The sequence below is a fragment of the Rana temporaria genome, chromosome 2 (assembly GCF_905171775.1).
Source record: "Rana temporaria chromosome 2, aRanTem1.1, whole genome shotgun sequence".
NCBI lineage: Eukaryota > Metazoa > Chordata > Amphibia > Anura > Ranidae > Rana > Rana temporaria.
The window spans coordinates 16,615,059-16,630,833 of NC_053490.1; the positions used below are offsets into that span (position 1 = coordinate 16,615,059).

At 48.2% G+C, this 15,775-nt stretch overlaps 2 protein-coding genes across 21 annotated transcripts in view; one reads left to right on the forward strand and one right to left on the reverse strand.

The window, feature by feature from the left end:
- Window positions 1-2,570: 2,570 nt before the first annotated feature.
- Window positions 2,571-15,775, forward strand: part of TRIM3 (tripartite motif containing 3) — a 50,971-nt gene continuing 37,766 nt past the window's right edge. For both annotated transcript variants that reach the window (XR_005747317.1, XM_040339880.1), the window contains exons 1-2: window positions 2,571-2,772; window positions 9,112-9,256. Coding sequence is in view for 1 of the 2 variants with exons in the window: in XM_040339880.1 (XP_040195814.1) it covers window positions 9,144-9,256 (113 nt within the window). In the remaining variant the exon portion in view is untranslated. The remainder of the gene's footprint in view (window positions 2,773-9,111; window positions 9,257-15,775) is intronic.
- LOC120928854 lies at window positions 3,925-8,225 on the reverse strand. 19 transcript variants are annotated; one of them, XM_040339890.1, is made up of 8 exons: window positions 7,642-8,225; window positions 7,358-7,569; window positions 7,074-7,275; window positions 6,384-6,855; window positions 6,186-6,291; window positions 5,886-5,991; window positions 5,538-5,725; window positions 3,925-5,003 (listed from the first exon to the last, which is right to left on the reverse strand). In XM_040339890.1, exons 1-8 carry the CDS (start codon window positions 7,925-7,927, stop codon window positions 4,650-4,652), a joined length of 1,926 nt encoding a protein of 641 aa, XP_040195824.1. In that variant the 5' UTR covers window positions 7,928-8,225; the 3' UTR covers window positions 3,925-4,649. The 19 variants fall into 19 exon arrangements, 18 of the variants coding, with proteins under 18 accessions (XP_040195824.1, XP_040195821.1, XP_040195818.1 ...); XM_040339887.1 differs by having other exon boundaries at window positions 7,358-7,593; XM_040339884.1 differs by having other exon boundaries at window positions 6,384-6,913; window positions 7,098-7,569.

The window sequence follows — 15,775 nt, forward strand, 5'->3', positions numbered from 1 at the left end:
ACTTACGCAAACAAAAAAAAAATATTTTCAAATTCGACGCGGGAACGACGGCCATACTTAACATTGCGTACGCCACCAAATAGCAGCTTTAACTATACGCCGAAAAAAGCCGAACGGAAACGACGTAAAAGAATGCGACGGCCGCTCGTACGTTCGTGGATCGTCGGAAATAACTAATTTGCATACTCGACGCGGATTACGACGGGAACGCCACCCAGCGGACGCCGAAGAATTGCATCTACGAGCCGAAGGCGTACGAAGACGTACGCCTGTCGGCTCTAACCCAGATGCCGTCGTATCTTGTTTTGAGGGTTCAAAACAAAGATACGACGCAGGAAATTTGAAAGTACGCCGGCGTATCAGTAGATACGCCGGCGTACTTCCTTTGTGGATCTGCCCCTCAATGTCTAGTTTCAAGAGCATGTGCATTACAGTGAAAAGTAAGGGCACGCAAGCGGAAATCCAGGCTTCCAACCACTCCTGTGATTCATACACTTCTACTCCCAATATCGCTGACAAACTCCAGTTACCGCTTTCAATTTCAGTGTCCTCCATGTAACCAGTGCTGCCGACTTCCAACCACCTTCCTTGTCCCATAATAACCTGGTTCAATTTCAAAGGTCCCAATTCCGGGACTCTGAATTTCACCACCTCTTCCTCCATAAGTGAAGAGCCAGAAGTCAGAAGCTTCCGAAACGATTCTGTTCCATTTTACATTGTTTTCTGATCTTTTCTACACAGTTTTTAAACCTTTGTTCAGATTTTCATTGACTTCAACAGGACTTTGGTTCAGAAAATCCAAAGTTCAGACAATTCACAACTGCAGTTACCGTATTTATCGGCGTATACCGCGCACTTTTTTCCCCTTAAAATCAGGGGGAAATCGTGGGTGCGCAATATACGCCGATCCCCGCTGTCTAGAGCCGAGCACTCGGCTAGGCTCGGCCACGCTCGGCTCCGCCCGCCGCAGCCTAGAGCGGAGCCAAGCCGAGTGTACTGCGCACTCGGCTAGGCTCGGCCACGCCCGCAGCCACGCGAGAGGAGCCAAGAGAAGCCGAACATACAGGAAATGCGGCTCCTCTCGGTGCCAAATCCAAAAACAAACACCGCTGCAACCCCGGGCAAGGTGCGGATGGACTCGCAGGCGGACACGCTGGACGGAGACAGACACCTGGATGGAGGCCGCAGACGGACACCTCTAAAGCCGCAGACGGACACCCACAAGGCTGGACGGACGCCGCGCAAGGCCGCAGACAGACACAGGGCAAAAATGTATTTATTTATTTTTTTTTCCTTAAACTACCTTTCTAAGGTTGAGGTGCGCGTTTTATGCCGGCACGCGGTATACTCTGATAAATACGGTGCGCTGAAATGTGGGGGGGGGGGGGGTGCTGAGATGTGGGGAGATGGGGTGCTGAAATGTGGGGGGGGATGCTGAGATGTGGGGAGATGGGGTGCTGAAATGTGGGGGGGGGATGCTGAGATGTGGGGAGATGGGGTGCTGAAATGTGGGGGGGGGATGCTGAGATGTGGGGAGATGAGGTGCTGAAATGTGGGGGGGGGGGTGCTGAGATGTGGGGAGATGGGGTGCTGAAATGTGGGGGGGGGATGCTGAGATGTGGGGAGATGGGGTGCTGAAATGTGGGGGGGGGATGCTGAGATGTGGGGCGCTGAAATGTGGGGGGGGGGGGGGCTGAGACATGAGGGGATGGGTTGTTGAAATGGGGGGGGGGGGGGTGCTGAGATGTGGGGGGGGGGGGTTGGGTGCTGAGGGGAAATTAGGTGGTGGGGGGGGTAAGGTGAAGGGGGGGGGGTGATGAATATATTATACAGGTGAGGTGGGGGTAGGACGGAGGTGAGGTGGGGGTAGGACGGAGGGGAGGTGAGGTGGGGGTAGGACGGAGGGGAGGTGGGGGTAGGACGGAGGTGAGGTGGGGGTAGGACGGAGGTGAGGTGGGGGTAGGACGGGGGTGAAGGGGTGAGGTGGGGGTAGGACGGGGGTGAGGTGGGGGTAGGACGGGGGTGAGGTGGGGGTAGGACGGAGGTGAGGTGGGGGTAGGACGGAGGTGAAGGGGTGAGGTGGGGGTAGGACGGTGGTGAAGGGGTGAGGTGGGGGTAGGACGGAGGTGAAGGGGTGAGGTGGGGGTAGGACGGAGGTGAGGTGGGGGTAGGACGGAGGTGAAGGGGTGAGGTGGGGGTAGGACGGAGGTGAAGGGGTGAGGTGGGGGTAGGACGGAGGTGAGGTGGGGGTAGGACGGAGGTGAGGTGGGGGTAGGACGGAGGTGAGGTGGGGGTAGGACGGAGGTGAGGTGGGGGTAGGACGGAGGTGAGGTGGGGGTAGGACGGAGGTGAGGTGGGGGTAGGACGGAGGTGAGGTGGGGGTAGGACGGTGGTGAGGTGGGGGTAGGATGGGGGTGAAGGGGTGAGGTGGGGGTAGGACGGAGGTGAAGGGTGAGGTGGGGGTAGGACGGAGGTGAAGTGAGGTGAAAGGGTGAGGCGGGGCGATGTTAGAGGGTGACGTCGCTCAAACCGGAAGTCACGGTCCTGGAGGCGGGGCACCGTACTCTGTCACGGTTCTCCTACCGGGGTTCCCGCTCTCCCACCACATCCGAAGCGGCCAATGGGGGGCCGAGCGGGCGAGGTCACGGCGTCTGAGGGCGGGGCCGGTGACGTAGGTGGGGTCGTGTGATGGGAGTCGCTGCACTGACGTCGCCGCTCTCAGCTGTTCGCTACAATGGCAGCCGGGGAGGCCTGAGCGGAGGAGACCCACCGGTACCGACCGACCCACCCCTCCCCCCACCTACCCCACCCTGCGTGTTCCCCACCCACCTGTCACTGTCTCCCCCCACCCATAATCCACCCCGACCTCCACCTGTCAGTGTATCCTCCATCCATATCTGTGTGTCCTCCACCCATCTCCAGCCTCCATCCATATCTGTGTGTCCCCCAGCCTCCATCCATGTCTCCTCCAGCCTCCATCTGTGTGTCCTCCTCCATCCGTCTCCATCGATGTGTCCTCCACCACCCATCTCCAGCCTCCACCCGTGTGTCCTCCACCCATCTCCAGCCTCCACCCATGTGTCCTCCACCCATCTCCAGCCTCCACCCGTGTGTCCTCCACCCATCTCCAGCCTCCATCCGTGTCCACACATAAATGGATGGAGGCTGGAGATGGGTGGTGGAGACACGGGTAGAGGGTGGAGATGTGTGTAGGACACACAGACACGGATGGAGGCTGGAGGTGGGTGGAGGACACACAGACACGGATGGTGGGTGGAGGACACACAGACACGGATGGAGGCTGGAGGTGGGTGGAGGACACACAGACATGGATGGAGCCGCCATCTCCAGCCTCCATCCATTTACGTGTGTCCCCCCACCCATCTCCAGCCTCCAATTGTGTCTGTGTGTCCTCCAGCCTCCATCCATATCTGTGTGTCCTCCATCCATCTCCAGCCTCCATCCATATGTGTCACCTCCATCCATATTTGTGTCCCCCACCCATCTCCAGCCTCCATCCATATGTGTCTCCTTCAGCCTCCATCCATGTCTCCTCCACCCATCTCCAGCCTCCATCTATGTCTCCTCCATCGATGTGTCCTCCACCACCCATCTCCATCCGTGTCCACACATAAATGGATGGAGGCTGGAGATGGGGGGTGGAGGACACACAGACATGAATGGAGGCTGGAGATGTGTGGAGGACACACAGACATGAATGGAGGCTGGAGATGTGTGGAGGACACACAGACATGAATGGAGGCTGGAGGTGTGTGGAGGACACACAGACATGGCTGGAGATGGGTGGTGGAGACACGGGTAGAGGGTGGAGATGTGTGGAGGACACACAGACATGGATGGAGCTACCACCTCCAGCCTCTATCCATTTACGTGTCCCCCCACCCATCTCCAGCCTCCAATTGTGTCTGTGTGTCCTCCATCCATCTCCAACCTCCATCCATATCTGTGTGTCCTCCATCCGTGTCAGTGTTTCCTCCAGCCTCCATCTATATTTGTGTGTCCTCCATCCGGGTCATCTGTCCCGTAGAGCCTCCTCTTCCTCTATCCATGGTTCTGTACAGCCTCCTCTCCTCTGTCTGTCCCGTAGAACCTTCTATTCCCCTGTCCTGTTGAGTCCTCTCTTCATCTAGCCTTCTTCTCTATCCAATCGCTGCTTCCTCTATCCCTTAGTCCTGTACAGCCTCCTCTTCCTTTCCTCCCATATCACCTGTAGAGTCCTCTCTTCCTCGATCGATCGTCTCTATTGAGCCTCCTCTTTCTCTTCCCATCTAAGCTTGTAGAGCCTTCCTTTTCATCTCTTCTATTCCTCTATCCATCTCTTCTGTACAGCCTCCTCTACCGCGAATTGTTCTGTAGAGATTCTTCTCCCCATAACACTTGTTCCTATACAGGTTGTATCCCTATGTCCTGTAGAGCCTCCTCTTCGTCTATTCATCTGTTCTGTAGAGTCTCTACTTCCACCATCCCTTGACCAGTACAGCCTCTTGTTCCTCTATCTATCTGTTCTGTAGACAGTTCTTGTTCCTCTATCTATCTGTTCTGTAGACAGTTCTTGTTCCTCTATCTATCTGTTCTGTAGACAGTTCTTGTTCCTCTATCTATCTGTTCTGTAGACAGTTCTTGTTCCTCTATCCATCCGTTCTGTAGACAGTTCTTGTTCCTCTATCCATCTGTTCTGTAGACAGTTCTTGTACCTGTTCTGTAGACAGTTCTTGTACCTGTTCTGTAGACAGTTCTTGTACCTGTTCTGTAGACAGTTCTTGTACCTGTTCTGTAGACAGTTCTTGTACCTGTTCTGTAGACAGTTCTTGTACCTGTTCTGTAGACAGTTCTTGTACCTGTTCTGTAGACAGTTCTTGTACCTGTTCTGTAGACAGTTCTTGTACCTGTTCTGTAGACAGTTCTTGTACCTGTTCTGTAGACAGTTCTTGTACCTGTTCTGTAGACAGTTCTTGTACCTGTTCTGTAGACAGTTCTTGTACCTGTTCTGTAGACAGTTCTTGTTCCTCTATCCATCTGTTCTGTAAACAGTTCTTGTTCCTCTATCCATCTGTTCTGTAGACAGTTCTTGTTCCTCTATCTATCTGTTCTGTAAACAGTTCTTGTTCCTCTATCCATCTGTTCTGTAGACAGTTCTTGTTCCTCTATCTATCTGTTCTGTAGACAGTTCTTGTTCCTCCATCCATCTGTTCTGTAGACAGTTCTTGTTCCTCTATCCATCTGTTCTGTAGACAGTTCTTGTTCCTCTATCTATCTGTTCTGTAAACAGTTCTTGTTCCTCTATCCATCTGTTCTGTAGACAGTTCTTGTTCCTCTATCTATCTGTTCTGTAGACAGTTCTTGTTCCTCTATCTATCTGTTCTGTAGACAGTTCTTGTTCCTCCATCCATCTGTTCTGTAGACAGTTCTTGTTCCTCTATCCATCTGTTCTGTAGACAGTTCTTGTTCCTCTATCCATCCGTTCTGTAGACAGTTCTTGTTCCTCTATCCATCTGTTCTGTAGACAGTTCTTGTACCTGTTCTGTAGACAGTTCTTGTACCTGTTCTGTAGACAGTTCTTGTACCTGTTCTGTAGACAGTTCTTGTACCTGTTCTGTAGACAGTTCTTGTACCTGTTCTGTAGACAGTTCTTGTACCTGTTCTGTAGACAGTTCTTGTTCCTCTATCCATCTGTTCTGTAGACAGTTCTTGTTCCTCCATCCATCTGTTCTGTAGACAGTTCTTGTTCCTCTATCTATCTGTTCTGTAGACAGTTCTTGTTCCTCTATCCATCTGTTCTGTAGACAGTTCTTGTTCCTCTATCCATCCGTTCTGTAGACAGTTCTTGTTCCTCTATCCATCTGTTCTGTAGACAGTTCTTGTACCTGTTCTGTAGACAGTTCTTGTACCTGTTCTGTAGACAGTTCTTGTACCTGTTCTGTAGACAGTTCTTGTACCTGTTCTGTAGACAGTTCTTGTTCCTCTATCCATCTGTTCTGTAGACAGTTCTCGTTCCTCCATCCATCTGTTCTGTAGACAGTTCTTGTTCCTCTATCTATCTGTTCTGTAGACAGTTCTTGTTCCTCTATCCATCTGTTCTGTAGACAGTTCTTGTTCCTCTATCCATCTGTTCTGTAGACAGTTCTTGTTCCTCTATCCATCTGTTCTGTAGACAGTTCTTGTACCTGTTCTGTAGACAGTTCTTGTACCTGTTCTGTAGACAGTTCTTGTACCTGTTCTGTAGACAGTTCTTGTACCTGTTCTGTAGACAGTTCTTGTTCCTCCATCCATCTGTTCTGTAGACAGTTCTTGTTCCTCTATCCATCCGTTCTGTAGACAGTTCTTGTTCCTCTATCCATCTGTTCTGTAGACAGTTCTTGTACCTGTTCTGTAGACAGTTCTTGTACCTGTTCTGTAGACAGTTCTTGTACCTGTTCTGTAGACAGTTCTTGTACCTGTTCTGTAGACAGTTCTTGTACCTGTTCTGTAGACAGTTCTTGTACCTGTTCTGTAGACAGTTCTTGTTCCTCCATCCATCTGTTCTGTAGACAGTTCTTGTTCCTCTATCCATCCGTTCTGTAGACAGTTCTTGTTCCTCTATCCATCCGTTCTGTAGACAGTTCTTGTTCCTCCATCCATCTGTTCTGTAGACAGTTCTTGTACCTGTTCTGTAGACAGTTCTTGTACCTGTTCTGTAGACAGTTCTTGTACCTGTTCTGTAGACAGTTCTTGTACCTGTTCTGTAGACAGTTCTTGTACCTGTTCTGTAGACAGTTCTTGTACCTGTTCTGTAGACAGTTCTTGTACCTGTTCTGTAGACAGTTCTTGTACCTGTTCTGTAGACAGTTCTTGTACCTGTTCTGTAGACAGTTCTTGTTCCTCTATCCATCTGTTCTGTAGACAGTTCTTGTACCTGTTCTGTAGACAGTTCTTGTTCCTCCATCCATCTGTTCTGTAGACAGTTCTTGTTCCTCTATCCATCCGTTCTGTAGACAGTTCTTGTTCCTCCATCCATCCGTTCTGTAGACAGTTCTTGTTCCTCTATCCATCTGTTCTGTAGACAGTTCTTGTACCTGTTCTGTAGACAGTTCTTGTACCTGTTCTGTAGACAGTTCTTGTACCTGTTCTGTAGACAGTTCTTGTACCTGTTCTGTAGACAGTTCTTGTACCTGTTCTGTAGACAGTTCTTGTACCTGTTCTGTAGACAGTTCTTGTACCTGTTCTGTAGACAGTTCTTGTACCTGTTCTGTAGACAGTTCTTGTTCCTCTATCCATCTGTTCTGTAGACAGTTCTTGTACCTGTTCTGTAGACAGTTCTTGTTCCTCCATCCATCTGTTCTGTAGACAGTTCTTGTACCTGTTCTGTAGACAGTTCTTGTACCTGTTCTGTAGACAGTTCTTGTACCTGTTCTGTAGACAGTTCTTGTACCTGTTCTGTAGACAGTTCTTGTACCTGTTCTGTAGACAGTTCTTGTTCCTCCATCCATCTGTTCTGTAGACAGTTCTTGTACCTGTTCTGTAGACAGTTCTTGTACCTGTTCTGTAGACAGTTCTTGTTCCTCCATCCATCTGTTCTGTAGACAGTTCTTGTACCTGTTCTGTAGACAGTTCTTGTACCTGTTCTGTAGACAGTTCTTGTACCTGTTCTGTAGACAGTTCTTGTTCCTCCATCCATCTGTTCTGTAGACAGTTCTTGTTCCTCTATCCATCTGTTCTGTAGACAGTTCTTGTTCCTCCATCCATCTGTTCTGTAGACAGTTCTTGTTCCTCCATCCATCTGTTCTGTAGACAGTTCTTGTACCTGTTCTGTAGACAGTTCTTGTTCCTCCATCCATCTGTTCTGTAGACAGTTCTTGTACCTGTTCTGTAGACAGTTCTTGTTCCTCCATCCATCTGTTCTGTAGACAGTTCTTGTTCCTCCATCCATCTGTTCTGTAGACAGTTCTTGTTCCTCTATCCATCTGTTCTGTAGACAGTTCTTGTTCCTCTATCCATCTGTTCTGTAGACAGTTCTTGTTCCTCTATCCATTCCTTCTGTAGAGCCTCCAGTTCCTCTATCATTTCACCCAGTGCAGCCTCTTCTTCCTCCATCCACCTGTCCTGTAGAGCCTCCTCTCTCTCCATCCACCGATCTGCAATGCAGAGTAGAAGAGGTTTATCATAGAAAAGAGATAAAAGGAGAGGAAGGAGGCAGTACGAGACAGAACATACTCCTTCCATCCTTCTGCCTTGTACAGCCTCCTCTCCTCTTCTCTCCTCTTCTCTCCTTCTCTTCTCTTCTCTCCTTCTCTTCTCTCTCCTCTCCTCTCCTCTCCTCTTCTCTTCTCTTCTCTTCTCTTCTCTCTTCTTCTCTTTTCCTCTTCTTCTTCTCTTTTCCTCTTCTTCTCTTTTCCTCTTCTTCTCTTTTCCTCTTCTTCTTCTCTTTTCCTCTTCTTCTTCTCTTTTCCTCTTCTTCTCTTTTCCTCTTCTTCTCTTTTCCTCTTCTTCTCTTTTCCTCTTCTTCTCTTTTCCTCTTCTTCTCTTTTCCTCTTCTTCTTCTCTTTTCCTCTTCTTCTCCTTTTCCTCTTCTTCCTCTTCTTCTTCTTCTCCTTTTCCTCTTCTTCTTCTTCTTCTTCTCCTTTTCCTCTTCTTCTTCTTCTTCTTCTTCTTCTCCTTTTCCTCTTCTTCTTCTTCTTCTTCTTCTTCTCTTTTTCTTCTTCTTCTTCTTTTCTTTTTCTTCTTTTTCTTCTTCTCCTTCTTCTCCTTTTCCTCTTCTTCTTCTCCTTTTCCTCTTCTTCTTCTTCTCCTTCTTCTCCTTTTCCTCTTCTTCTTCTCCTTTTCCTCTTCTTCTTCTCCTTTTCCTCTTCTTCTTCTCCTTTTCCTCTTCTTCTTCTCCTCTTTTCTTTTCTTCTCTCCTCTTTTCTTTTCTTCTCTCCTCTTTTCTTTTCTTCTCTCCTCTTTTCTTTTCTTCTCTCCTCTTTTCTTTTCTTCTCTCCTCTCCTTTTCTCTTCTCTTCTCTCCAGCTGTCCACCTTTAGAACATTCTCTTCCATTCCGTCCTCCATGTACCTCTGTTCTGTGTCTCATTTTTTTCCTCTGGTGTCTCTTTCATTCTCTTGCCTTTTGTTCTCAGGTTATTAGACAGGTCGCTGTGTGAAGACGGTCATGGCGAGCCCAGTGGTGCGTCAAATTGACAAGCAGTTCCTCGTCTGCAGTATTTGCTTGGAGCGCTATCACATTCCCAAGGTCCTGCCGTGTCTGCACACCTTCTGTGAGAGGTAAGTGTGCGTGTTCCCGAGGTGCAAGTAGACTGTTCCTTTTATTTCCTGTCTGAACAACATTCTGCATCCCTCTGACGGCATGTACTACTTAACCCATCTGTCTGGTATTGATTTATTGATGGATACTTGCACTGGACCTACAGGCCGTGTTCATTGGTTCTTTTATGTGGTCCTCAAACTGAAGGCTGGCTCTTCGGCCCATAAGGAATGTAAATCGTTGCCACACAGGTCATGATGTTCTAAGCAGACTGAAGTTTTTTTTTTTTGGAAAGGTCAGACTTCGTTGTATAGGTGTAGAGAAGGAGGCTGATTATGTCTTTTATGGACGTTTTCACCTTGGTGTTGATGTGACGTAAGACACTGATGTCTTCAAAGACATGTACTAGATTATAGTTTCTCATATATGCACCTATAATAATAATACACTTGCATCTAAAAAATAAATAAAAAATCTGTATGCAAACACCAAGTGCCAAAAATCCTCTTTGTGCTGACCCCTCTGTGTAAAGTACTCACTTCAGTAGAGGTCGACCGATATGGGTTTTTCTCTGGCCGATGCCGATATTTAGAAATCTGGGCGGCCGATATATGATGCCGATATTTAGAAATCTGGGCGGCCGATGGCTGATATATGATGCCGATTTTTGCGGCCGATATTTTAGGTCGATTTTTTTATTTTTTTGGTGGCACTGGATGGCACTGGAAGATGGCACTAGCAGAAGGCACTTATTGGCACTGGCAGATTGCACTGGATGGCACTGAAAGATGGTACTAGCAGATGGCACTGATTGGCAGGTGGCACTGGTTGGCACTAACAGGTGACACTGGCAAGTGGCACTGGTTGGCACTGACTGGCAGGTGGCACTAATTGGCACTGGCAGGTGGCACTGGGTGGCAATAGTTAGCACTGGTTGGCATAGGCCGGTGGCACTGATGGCTTTAGTTGGCACTGGTAGGTGGCACTGGATGGAAGGTGGCACTAATTGGCACTGGATGGTGGCATTGGCAGGTGGCACTAATTGGCACTGGATGGTGGCACTGGTATTGCCACTGGCAGATGGCACTGGATGGCAAGTGGCACTAATTGGCACTGGCGCAAAACAAAATGGTGTCACCCCTCCCTTAGTACAGACCCCCTCTCCCTCCAGTATAGACACCCCCCTGCTACAGACACCAGAGAGCAGTGTGTGTGTGTCCCACGAGCGCGGGCCCCTCCTCCTCCTCCTCTGTGGGCGTAAACCGAGAGGAGGGCCGCCGCGCTGGGTGTACCAAGATGGCCGTGGCTCTGGAGCTAGGCCGAAGCCGCAGTTTTTCCTGATGCTGTGACCGCAATCCGCAGCTTGCCGCCGCGGTCACAGCATCAGGAAGGCCGTGGCTTTGACCTAGCTCCGGATCCGTGGCACCGCTCGAGGCCATGTAAAATATCGGATAAAAATCGGCTGATGCTGATTTCTCCAAAACGGCCAAATACCTCTACACTTAAGTATATAACCTTTATCCAGAGATAGAATGCGTCTCTCCTCCAACTCCAACCGTTCCAATAAGATGTCTAGTAATCACTATCCCATCTCAAACCAGCAAGTCAGCCATAGAACAAGCCAAATGGAACAAATCTCTTGGTGTAGTATTGTTTAGTAAAATAATTATAAAATTCCCATTAAAATCACACTCTCATTGCCAAGGAACCTAAATGGTTACCAACCAAATCTGCCTGTAATACATTGTACATGAAAAGACGCCGGTGACTTGTCCTCAATGTTCCACTGTGGGGGAAGTTCCTTCACTGACTGCGCAGGCGCAAACTTCCCGACGGAAATCCCCGAACCTCGCCCGGCATCCAGGCTCTTTCTTTAACATCCCCGTGGATTGGAGGATGTTAAAAAAAGAGCCAGGAGGCCGAGCGAGCGAAGCGAGCCGTCCGAGCGCAGCGAGGACGTGAGGCCGACTGGCCACTTTCCTCTAAGTCCACGTCGCCCTGGATGCCGGCCGCCGTTCGGGGATTTCCGTCAGCAAGTTTGCACCTGCGCAGTGCTTGAAGGAACTTTCCCGATAGCTGGAACCATCTCTGTGCATCAGTTCGCGCATGCGCTGGAACTTCCGTGATACCTGGAACCAGCACGGCAGATCACCGGCATGCACTCCAATAACCAGAAGTTGACGGCCTGGATGTGACATCACAGGAAACCGGAAGTGACAGTTTGTGGACTCCGTCCCAACGCGTTTCGGACAATCTTTAGGAGTTTGCCTATCCAGGTGGAGACAAGTAGCATTTTGAAACATACTTAAAGGTTACGGTCCCATAAAGTGACGGAGAAATTCAGGTAGAGGACATCATAACCGTAAAGCCTTATTTGACCTCTTTATAACTTCCGGTGAGTGAGTACTTTTACACCAAGGCAGAATAGTGATCTACAGCAATGTTTCTCAACTCCAGTCCTCAAGTACCCCAACAGGTCATGTTCTCAGCATTTCCCTCAGATTAAAAAGCTGTGGTAATTACTAAGGCAGTGAAACTGATTAAATCAGCTGTGCAAAATAATGAAAAGCCTGAAAACATGACCTGAATATTTTTTTTTCGTTTCTGTTATAAAACATTGTAAATAAGTACGTTTTTTTCTCCTTCACTGATAAGGCGGCACTGATGGGTACCGATGAGGTGGCATTGATGGGCACTGATGATGGGCACATATATGCGGCACGGATAGGCGGCATGGATGGGCACTGATAGGCGGCACAGATGGGCATAGATGGGCACTGATAGGTGGCACTAACGTATGTGTTGTACTAATGGATGCCAATCAGTGCAAAACAATGCCTGACAATCAGTGATGCCCATTGTGGGCACTGATTGGCATCCATTATTTCTGTCATCCCTGGTGGTCTAGTGTGTGTTTTGCATTCCTGGTTGTCTAGTGGCATCCCTGGTGGTCCAGTGTGGGCATCCTCGGGGGGGCTGTGCTGATAATCGATCACCACAAACCCCCCCCTGTCAGAGGAGCTGCCGATCTGACAGACGCGAGTTAGGAAAAGCCGATTACTGGCTTTTCCTGTTTACATCGTGATCAGCCGTGATTGGACACGGCTGATCACGTGGTTAAGAGTCTCCGTGAGAGACTCTTTACCTAGATCAGTGTTGCGGTGTGTCAGACTGACACCCTGCAACAACGATCGCCGCGATGCGCGCCCCCAGGGGCGCGCAGCGGCTCAATATCCTGAGGACGTCATATGACGTCCACTCAGGATATTGAAACCACTTTGCCGACGTCTTTTTGTGCATAAGACGGGCGGCAAGTGGTTAAAATTGTCTTCATTTACTCGTTGGTGTAACGCCACTTTTTTTTATTATAATTCATAGATGTGTAGACCACTGTGTTGATGTGAAGTAACACATTGATGGTTTTAGGGCTGAAACAACTAATCGATTAATCGACAACTAATCGATTATGAAATTAATCGATTACAATTTTCATAATCGATTAATCGGCCAGTAACATAATGGAGTTAAAAAAATATAAAAAATTGCCTTTTATAGTACAAAAAAGCAAATTGATACTGTAAATATTACTTTCACTGTCCCACAGTAAAAAAAATGAACCCCTTACAGTAGCGATTATTTGCTCTTTTTGTACTTATTTCTGTTATTTTAACCCCATTAGGTTACTAAACATCTCAGGCCGGGGGTCACACCTCTGTGTTTTTTGGTGCTTTTTGCAGAAACTCAATACAGATCATTTACATGTTTTCCTATGGGACACGTTCACATCCATGATTTTTTTTCCCGCTGCTGCGTATTTGGAAAGGGCAAGGACTTTTTAGCGCAAAACGGTGCCATTTTGATTTTTTTTTCTTGGTTCAATATACTTCAATGGAGAAGCTGCAGAAAAGCATGTAATGTGTTTTTGTGCTTATCTAATATATTTTTAAAACTATTGATGCTCCCTGCTGAGACCACCGCCTGCGATAACTCCCTTCTGCAAAAAAGTTTGATCCCCACTGTAGGGTCACCAGTACGGTATTTGTACATGGAAATCGTATCCCCTCTCAAGCGTCTCTTCTCCAGAGAGAATAAGTTCAGTGCTCACAACCTTTCCTCATAACTAATATCCTCCAGTCCCCTTATTAGCTTTGTTGCCCTTCTTTGTACTCGCTCCATTTCCAGTACATCCTTCCCGAGGACTGGTGCCCAGAACTGGACGGCATACTCCAGGTGCAGCCGGACCAGAGTCTTGTAGCGCGGGAGAATCATTTTATCTATGGAGTTGATCCCCTTTTTAATGCCAATATTCTGTTTGCTTTGTTAGCAGTAGCTTGGCATTGCATGCCATTGCTGAGCCTATCATCTACTAGGACCCCCAGGTCCTTTCCACCCTAGATTCCCCCAGAGGTTCTCCCCCCAGTGTATAGATTGCATTCATGTTTTTGCCACTTAAATGCATTATTTTTCTACATTAAACCTAATTTTGCAAGGTTTCCACTTTCCACATCCTGCGGTGAAGTTATTGCCCTGTTTAGCTTAGTATTGGGCCAGATTCAAGAAGCAATTGCGCCCGTGTAACCATAGGTTACACGGCGCAATTGCTTACTTGCTCCGGCGTAGCGAATGCTCCTGATTCAGGAACATCGCTACGCCGACTGCAGCCTAAAATTTGCGTGGCATAAGGCTCTTATGCCACGCAGATTTTAGGCTGCATTCTTGCGTTGACCGCTAGGGGGCGCTCCCATTGTGATCAGCGTATAGTATGCAAATTGCATACTAACACCAATTCACAAAGTTGCGCGGGCCCTGCGTACGCAAGGTACGGAGTTTCCGTACGGCATCTTTAGCGTAAGGCTGCTCCTGCTAATAGCAGGCGCAGCCAATGCTAAAGTATAGCCGCCCTTCCCGCGACGTGAAATTTGAATTTCACGTCGTTTGCGTAAGTGATTCGTGAATGGCGCTGGACGCCATTCACGTTCACTTTGAAGCAAATGACGTCCTTGCGACGTCATTTGCCGCAATGCACGTCGGGAAAGTTTCCCGACGGAGCATGCGCTCTACGCTCGGCGCGGGAGCGCGCCTAATTTAAATGATTCCCGCCCCCGGCGGGATCATTTACATTGCGCACGCTTACGCCGGGCAATTTTGCCGGCGCGCCCTCGCAATTTACGGAGCTACTGCTCCGTGAATCGAGGGCAGCGCAAAATATTTGCTGGGGCGCAGGGCAAAATCATTGCCCTGCGCCTCCGCAAATATAGCGCAAATGTACCTGAATCTGGGCCATTGTCTGCAAATACAGAGATTGAGCTGTTTATTCCATTCTCCAGATCATTTATGAACAAATTAAATAGAATTGGTCCCAGCACAGAACCCTGGGGGACCCCACTACTCATCCCTGACCATTCCAAGTACTCCCCATTTATTGCCACCCTCTGAACTGACCCTTGTAGCCAGTTTTCAATCCATGTACTCATCCTATGGTCCATGTCAACAGACCTTACTTTGTATAGTAAACATTTTATGGAGAATTGTGTCAGATGCTTTTGCAAAATCCAGCTACACCATGTCTACGGGCCTTCCTTTATCTAGATGGCAACTCACCTCCTCATAGAAGGGTAATTGGTTTGGGAAGAACGATCCTTTTATGAATCTATGCTGATTACTGCTAATGATACAGTTCTCATTACTAAAATCTTGTATATAGTCCCTTATCATCCCCTCCAAGAGCTTGCATACTATTGATGTTAGGCTAACTGGTCTGTATTTCCTATGGATGTATTTTGGGCCCTTTTTAAATATTGGTGCCAAATTGGCCTTTCTCTAATTAGCTGGTACCATTCCAGTCAGTAGACTGTCAGTAAAAATTAGGAACAATGGTCTGGCAATTACTTGACTGAGATCTCCAAGTACCCTCGGATGCAGGCCATCTGGTCCTGGTGATTTATTAATGTTAAGTTTCCCAAGTCTAATTTTAATTCTGTCCTCTGTTAACCATGGAGGTGCTTCCTGTGATGTGTCATGAGGATATACACTGCAGTTTTGGTTACTGAAGCCCCCGATTCCCTTGTGAAGACTTAGGAGAAGAATAATTTCAATACCTTCGCCTTCTTTCCATCCTTTGTAACCAGATGTCCTTCCTCATTATGTATGGGGTCAATATAGTCCCCTCTAACTCTTTGGCCATTATGATTAGGGGTGCAACGGATCAAAAAACGTACGGTTCGGATCGTTTCTCGGATCAGAGTCACGGATCGGATCTTTTTTCGGATCAGCAAAAAAAAAATGTTGTAACGTGGCTCAAGCACTTTCAGCATGTGTTTAAAGCCCTTGTTTTGCACAACCGAATATGGCCTCATATCTGCACCTATAAACACACCAATGGCGTTTGTAATGGCTTTAGCCCGGTCTGATCGTGCAACGAGGGGCTGCTTAAATGCTGTGCTGATGAGCGGTTGTTGAACAGCTTTCGTTTTCATTTTCACTCCTGTCAGTGAAACACCAGGGTGATGTCGCTTCATGCGTGGCCATGCTTGATGTGT